The sequence below is a fragment of the Etheostoma spectabile genome, chromosome 15 (assembly GCF_008692095.1).
Source record: "Etheostoma spectabile isolate EspeVRDwgs_2016 chromosome 15, UIUC_Espe_1.0, whole genome shotgun sequence".
Taxonomy (NCBI): domain Eukaryota; kingdom Metazoa; phylum Chordata; class Actinopteri; order Perciformes; family Percidae; genus Etheostoma; species Etheostoma spectabile.
Window position 1 is genome coordinate 2836438 of NC_045747.1, and position 7995 is coordinate 2844432.

The 7995-nt window shown below is 41.8% G+C and overlaps 1 protein-coding gene and 1 long non-coding RNA gene across 2 annotated transcripts in view; one reads left to right on the forward strand and one right to left on the reverse strand.

Annotated features, from left to right (window-relative positions):
• Positions 1–915: 915 nt before the first annotated feature.
• Positions 916–7995, reverse strand: part of LOC116703507 (uncharacterized) — a 10819-nt gene continuing 3739 nt past the window's right edge. Inside the window, exon 4 of the long non-coding RNA XR_004335448.1 lies at positions 916–1272. This is a non-coding gene — a long non-coding RNA (uncharacterized LOC116703507). The remainder of the gene's footprint in view (positions 1273–7995) is intronic.
• The window catches only part of mmd2a (monocyte to macrophage differentiation-associated 2a), an 11716-nt gene continuing 6726 nt past the window's right edge, over positions 3006–7995 (forward strand). Inside the window, 2 exon segments of the mRNA XM_032538271.1 lie at positions 3006–3368; positions 6935–7016. Coding sequence (XP_032394162.1) covers positions 3340–3368; positions 6935–7016 — 111 coding nt within the window. The 5' untranslated portion in view covers positions 3006–3339.

The window sequence follows — 7995 nt, forward strand, 5'->3', positions numbered from 1 at the left end:
TTTTCTCAGATGAAGATCACAAAGTGCTTCACAACAAAATCAAACATTTAACAACTCTCATGAATACAATACATCACAAAAAACAAAAGAATAACACATACACATAGACCAGCCTAACCACCCTACAATCTAGTTAAAAGCCTCTTTAAAAAGCAGAGATTTCAACTGAGTTTTAAAGTTTACACACACAATCTAAGCAAGCACTGGAAGGAGGCAAAGCGTCCACAACCTAGGTGCAACAAGCGGTCCCCCCTAGTTTTAAAATGTGTAGGGGGCAACTAATAGTCTCTGGCCTGTTGATCTCAGACTACGTGAGGATGTACGCAGCTGTGTCAGGTCAGAGATGTAGGGGGGGCCTGTCCTTGTAGGGCTCTAAAAGTTAGGACCAAAATTTTGAAGTGCATTCTAATATCACTGGTAACCAAGAAGTGAAGCTAAAACTGGAGTAAATGTTGCCCTTTACTCGTGTGGGTTAAAAGCCTAGCAGCAGAATTTTGGACAGTCTGGAGACAACAAAGATCCTTCTATTAAGGCAAATAAAAAGAACTGTTACAATAGTTTAAGCGAGACGAGATAAAAGTATGATGATCTATCCAAAACTCGGCTTTTGACACCAAGGCTCTTATCTTTGAAATGTTCCTTAATTGAAAGAAACTGTTTTCAATAAGTTGTTTCGAGTGTTTCTCCAGAGACATGGCCGCATCAAAAACAACACCTAAGCTCCTGAGACTGGGCTGAACAGACGAACCTAAGTCACCAATGTGTTTCTTAATCTGAGGGATGCTCTGCTCCGGAGCAATAATTAAAGTTTCAGTCTTGGCTGAGTTCAACATTAAAAAGTTGTCATTTTGCCACTGCTTGATCCTGCTCAGACAATTCATTAAAGATGACAGTTTAAATAACTCAGTGGGCTTAAAGGAACAGTATAACTGAATGTCATCTGCATACAAGTGATAAGAAACATCCTGAAACTGGCTTATTATCTGTCCTAGAGGGAATATATACAGAAGGAAAAGAATCGGTCCCAGGACAGAACCCTGAGGAACACCACTCGATAAACCTGCAGTATCTGACATGTTCTGATTTATATAGACACTAAAACTTCTACCAGTAAGGTAAGATGAAAACCATTTCAGAGCTGATCCAGATATCCCTAATAGAGCCTGAAGTTTATTAAGCATAATATTGTGATCAATAGTGTCAAAGGCAGATGTAAGGTCCAACAAAACTAACACTGTATGCTTCCCAGAATCAGCAGACATCAAAATATCGCTTGAAACTTTCACCAGTGCAGTTTCCGTAGAATGTTTTTTACGGAAACCTGATTGATATTTATCAAAAATATCATTTATCTCTAAGAAAGAAGTAAGCTGCTCTGCTACCACTTTCTCTAGAATCTTTGCCATGAATGGGAGTTTAGATATAGGTCTATAATTCGAGGGTTGCAATGGGTCTAAACTAGGCTTTTGAAGAACAGGTTCGACAATAGCATGTTTGAAAAAGTCAGGAACCACCCCAGTTAAAAGAGAAGTATTAATCATTTCAAGTCAAGAAGGACTCTATTTGTTGATTCCTGGCAATCCCCATCAATACATTAAAGGAGAAATGTAATTCTAAAAAGAATTTCATATTCAGTTTTGTATTTTTGGGTTTTACTAGAAAATGTTTAAATGCTTTAATGAAAAAAAAAAACCATTATTTTCATTATGCTGTTTGAATTTAACTGTATTCACCCTCTGTCTGAAACACTCCGTTTTAGCACCTGATTTATAAGCTCCCTTTCCGAAAAGCCCAGTCTGCTCTGATTGGCATGCTAGATAAAACTTGGTTTATCTGTGTAGTCCCCAATGTCTAGGATTAGGCAATGGTTGTGGTTAGGTTAGGTGAGGTTAGGTTAGGTTAGGTTAGGTTAGGGTTAAAACACAACGCCCGGGATGGGCGCTGCGAGGGGGGCGGGCACAGGGGGACCACTGGTGGGATTTTAACACCTCCTCAAGAAAACTGTTTGGTTACATAAAAGCTGTTTGAAAGAAGGCCAAATATTAAAGGTAGGTTAAAAGAACCACGGGAGAATAAAAATTTAAATAAAAAGGTCACCTCCACATCTGTCCTGGCCTCTCTCCTGGAAACATTACAAAATAAATAACAAAATATATATATATGGATAATTCATAAAAATAAATGCCCAGTGTCCCACCACAAAAGAGGTTATATCCCAATCTATCTCCACATAAAAAAGGGGAGGGGACTAAAAACATTTAAAAAGTCTAAAATACTATCTTGATAACTTAGGGTTAGGGTTTGGTGCCTTGGTCGCAGCGCTGCTTGGGGGGGGGGGGGGGGGGGGCTTGAAACATCATTCAGCCAAAATTTGGCTCACCTTGCAAAAGTAGTTCTCAAACTGTGGGGTTTATTGTTTCAGCAGGTCGATAGTCCAATGACTCCCAACCCAAGGGTCAGGCTGTCAACTGTAAATACTCAAGTGAATAACAAGTACCTTATATTGTACTTCAGTACAGTATTTGATGAAATGTATAATTACTTTCCAGCATTAATTAAAATGTGCAGAATACATAATTTAACCTAAAGAATAAAAAATATAAGACATCCAAATAATGAGAGAACCCGGTTTGGATGTCTTCTCTGTGGCGCGTTTGGGGAACCTTGGATTTCTTAAATCAATTGTGCCCTGTTCCAGACTTTAGCTTTATTTTTATTTTTTGAGCTTTTTACCTACCAGTGTATTACATTGTTTTCCCACCCCCTAAAACATGAATAACTTTCTCAAAGTCATGTAATCATTTGCTTAGGTTTTCCTGTAGGTTATACGCTCCAACAATATTTAAATGGCACAGTAGCAGAGCCAGTTAAAAATTAAAACTAAAGGCAGGAGACAGAGTTGTGTTGTGGGGAGCGTTTTCTGTTTGTGTTATCATCAGCCTGGATAGGGGAAAAGGGGAAGGGAGGGGAGGGGAGGAGAGGACGGGAGGGGAGGGGTTACTAACCCAGTCCCGCGGTACATCCTGCAAACACATCTGAGACTCCGAAAAAAAAATCTCTGTCCAGTTTCCCCTCGCGCACCGCCTCCGTGTTCCCACCGGGATGGCTCGTTGTTTGACCACCGGAGAAGTCCCGACACTTTAGATAAAGTCGTGTATTTGTGTGCAGTTGACCCTGCAGGGTCGATGTCCCTGTTGGACTTTATGTGTTCATGTTTGCACGCGCGACGGTGGGACATCCGGAATGGGGGATCCGTAGGAGGAGAGGACGCTCGCTGGTGTGCTGTAAGTTAGCAAATAGAGCGCACCAACGCGCGCGCACGGAGCCCATACGCACGAGATGGACTTTAAGAGGACAAAATTTGGAAGGTAATGTTCTATTTTCTCAGGAAAATTGGACTACTAATATCTGGCAGTATATTGTTTCATGTGTGACACATCCTGTGCATCCATGCGCACTGTCGCCTTGGCACAGAGAGGGATGTTATGGATCAGGTTGTGTGTGTCCGTGTGTGTGTGCGCGCACGCGCGCGCGCGTGTGTGTGTGTGTGTGTCAGAGAGAGAGAGTGTGAGAGAGAAATGAACTTGAAGATCGTTACTTTTGTTAAGAACCCAAATAAGCTGAAGGGAGCACTTATTAACTTTCATTTTCAGTTTTACCATCATAATCACTGTTTTTCTTGAAACCAAAGTGGTTTTCCACATGTCATCTGTTCCATCTTTTATGCTGTCTAGGTTGCTTTACTGGCTTTAGTTTAGCAGTTGTTAGTTTTTTGGTACCATGTGCTGCTGCATTTCACTGGACATGGCATCTCAAACAAAACAATTTACAGTACAGATTAGATTTAGATGTACATGTATTGCTCCGGAGGGATATTTGTCTCCACAGTCAGTATACTGTACATAACAACACAGCAACATAATCTCAATGAATGCATTCACAACAGTGCCAGTGAGGCAGATTGTTCAGGGCTGCTATCGCATTGGGGACAAAACTTCCACTGAAGCCTGCTTAAGTGTGTTCATTAGTCAGTTAGCCTCTGTGTCTGTGTATGGCGAAAATTGTGAGAACCGGAGAGTAAGTCCCAGAGGAGATGAACTTGATCTTTGCTATGAAAGGAATAGCCCTGGAGTTACTGAGAGAGTGTGTGTGTGCGCGCGCACACACACACACACACACACACACACACACACACACACACACACACACACACACACACACACAGACATTTCTACAAACTATGTCCAAATGTGTTGATCCTCTTAGATGCAACCAATCCTATTAATGTATGGAATGTGCTGTAATGGACTTTTATAATATAACAAACGCTTGCTTGAGGTAAAAAAACACCACGCAAATGTATGGAACCATATGAGGCACACATGCAGAAAAGAAGTGTGTGGAAAGACAAATACATGAAAGAGAGAAAAGAGAAAGAATTGTGTGCAGATGAGGACAACAATGCCCTCTCTGATTAGAGCCCGTGAATCCCTATCCCGTCCTTTCGGTTCATAACACACACACACACACACACACACACACACACACACACAGAGAGAGTTCTGACATAACCAATTACAGGACGTCGGAGTGCTACATTCAGGTCCATTGATAGCTCTACAATACACAACAGTGCTCAGAAAAATACTGCTCTCTTGTTGTGCACTTTGGCACGGCCTGTGGAACTGCAGGGGACACTAATGGAAGGGCAGCCATACAATCATGTAATGTTGCTAAATGTTTTCTTTTTGTGGATAACATCTTAAGAAAGATGCACGACACGAGCACGTGCAGTGGGAATCATGCACACGTTCACACGTGAGCCGAACTTAAAGCCAAACTTTAATTAAAGGTTGTTAAGAGCCATAGGAAGTCTATTACTGTAAACGCAACAGAGAGAGAGAGAGATGTGTTGACTCTTTATGTACTGTAAGTGTTAGAAAGGGAAAAATAGAGATGTGAAAGAAGTGAGTGTGTTTATGGAGGTTGTGTGTGAAGGACAGATGTATTTTGTGCTTTAGAGAGCGCTGCTGTGCCACCAACCTGACCTAGAACAGGAAAACACACCAACATTCTTGTTATGAGGGTTCTGGTGGTGGGTGCACACACACACACACACACACACACACACACACACACACACACACACACACACACACACACACACACACACACACACACAAAGATGACCCACAAATTTGACTTGCTCATTCTTTTTCCGTCCACCAAACCACAGGCACACACGACTCGTTTTGAAAAGATAAAACTGGAGATTAAGATGTCAGAAATGATAGTCGTAACATAGAGAGTGTCCATTATAAAATTAGATATGCTATAAAAATAGACATGTTCTTAGAATCTAGAGAGGATGCCTTTTATCACAGATTGACGCCTTAACTAGGTTTCCCATCTGCAGATAAAAGTTGTCTTATGGTCTCACGGTATATCTTAGTTTGTTTCTAATCACTTACTTAGTAAAATGTGTGCAGCTTGAAAGGTTTGGACTGTGGAAATTACTTTTTTTTTTGAGTGCCAGATGTCAGGTTGTTAGGTTATGCAAGTCTTTTTCGAGCTACATTAACTGAAGTGTTTTGGTAATCCGGTTGTTTTATAGACTTTTAGGTGAGGGTTGCGAGTGATGGCGTCCCTTTGTCTGCTTCTTCTTCACTTCCTCTTCATTGTTCAAACTTAATAGACTATTACAACAAAAAGATAGAGGGCCTATGTTTCAACGATTATTTTTTGGGCATTTTTAGGCCTTTATTTGACAGAACTGCGTGAAAAGGGAGAACAACATGCTGAGGGCCACAGGTCAGAGTCAAACCCTGGCCCACCGCGTTGAGGAGTAAACCTCTTTATATGGGCGCCCACTCAACCAACTGAGCTACCTGGGCACCCCTATGGGACATGTGTGTGTGTGTGTGTGTGTGCGAGCATGTGTGCGTGCATGCTTGTGTGCCTGTTAGGATTGAGGCGTGATGTCTCTGTGTGTGTGTGATGATGATGTAGTGGCCTAAATATGTAATTAAATAACACAGCTGACTAATGCAAACACACCTGTGGCCCCGCACAAGAGGCTACATTCAAATAGGCATACATGTGTGTTTGTTTGTGTGTTTGTGTGCGTGTGCGTGTCCATCTTGTCGTATAAAATGGGGTTTCGTAACATCTCCAGATGTGTTTTTCCCTTTGAGCTGGGATTGAGAGGTTTATTACTGATTAAAAAGCAAACACAACACACACACACACGCACACACACACTTATGTCTGTCACTCGACACATATGACACAGTCTGCAAGAGTCCATGTTTTAAAAATCATGTCTTAAGATGTTTGCATTACCTCTTAGCATTAAGGAACCTGGAACCAGCAACTATATTTGAACTCAATACCAAACTAATAATTAATTTACTCACACTCACACTCACACTCACACTCACACTCACACACACACACACACTCACACTCTAAAGTAACTTTCTCAGTAGTGTATGCCAGCATAACAAATAATGCAAATGTAGTTAATGGTTACTGGTCAGTGTGGTATCCTGTTGTTGTAGTACGAGCAGTGACATCACCGGTGACCATAGCAACGCAGACAGTTGCCCCAGTAACGATGAGGCAAACTAAAATTCAGACAACGTGATGTGGATTAGAGACCTGTAAATCCTCCAAGAATGACCGTTACACACATGCACGCACGCACTCAACCCCCCCCCCACACACACACACACACCCACACTCACAAACCCTTAATGGTCCACACAGTAACTTATTACGGTAGCTAATAAAGCAGGACCTTGTTTTGCCTCTAGATATGCGTTGTTACCTGAACACACCTCCCCCCCCCCCCCCCCCCCCCCCCCCCCCCCCCCGTCTCTCCCCCCTTTCTTTCTCTGTCTCTCTCAACCCCCCACCCTCACCTCTCTCTCAGGTTCATGAACTGCAGGGTCCCAGCCAGTAAGAGATACCAGCCCACTGAATATGAACATGCTGCAAACTGTGCCACACATGGGGTGAGCCAAACAAATACAGACGGACAGTAAAGACTTTTTCTTTCATTTCAGCCCTCTTAAAGCTTTTCTGGTTTATAATCTCCATTGTTGATATTGAAGAAGGCCTGAAGGCCGAAACGTTATCGAAATCGAATAGAGAAATGCACATTGAGCCAGAGTATGCAACGCTTTAAAAAAAATAATTTGTAGGTCTACTTCCTGGGATCAGTACTTCACAACAGTCTTTGGTGTGGGTTACTTTTCTATACAATACATACAATATCTACACTGTCCCCATGTTTCTGTGTTTAGCAAGTCTGTCAGCGAGGAATAAGGCAGAATATGGAGGACTTTTGGCCGTGCCATAGAGGATATAATCTGTGATTCAGGCTGTAGTTTTCTCTAATCTGCTGTAATCCCTGTGCGCTTCCGCCTCTGACAGAGCAAGACACACAGTGAATGAAACAGAGAGAAAACATGACTGTAATGACTGTAAAGCCTCACATGGGCTGGGGGTTTCTGATAATTCATTGCGTTCATTCACTCAGTCAGTTAAGGAGCCATTTTGAAGGGCAGTGTATGCCATAAACATGAAGTACCATCTTCACCTTTTGTTAGATACAGAATCAGTTAAAGTAGAAGTTCAACATTTTGGTAAATACACCACTCTCGAGTGTGTACAGTAAATATGAGTACAGCCAACAGCTGAATAGCTATGCTTAGCTTAGCAAAAAAGATTTGAAATGGGTAAACAGCTAGCATGGCTCCCTGTCGACGATAACACAATCCACTCGCTAACATGTTAAAAAACAGCCAAATTACGTTTTTACACTATGTTTTTTGTTTTTTGTGACCTTCAGACAGATCCAGGCTAGCTGTTTTCAGTCTTTATGCTAAGCTAAGCTAAGCTATGCAGCTGCTAGTGGTAGCTTCATACAACACTTCAAGGGCAACACTGGAATTTCCCATTTTTTGGGATCAATAAAAATCTATCTATCTA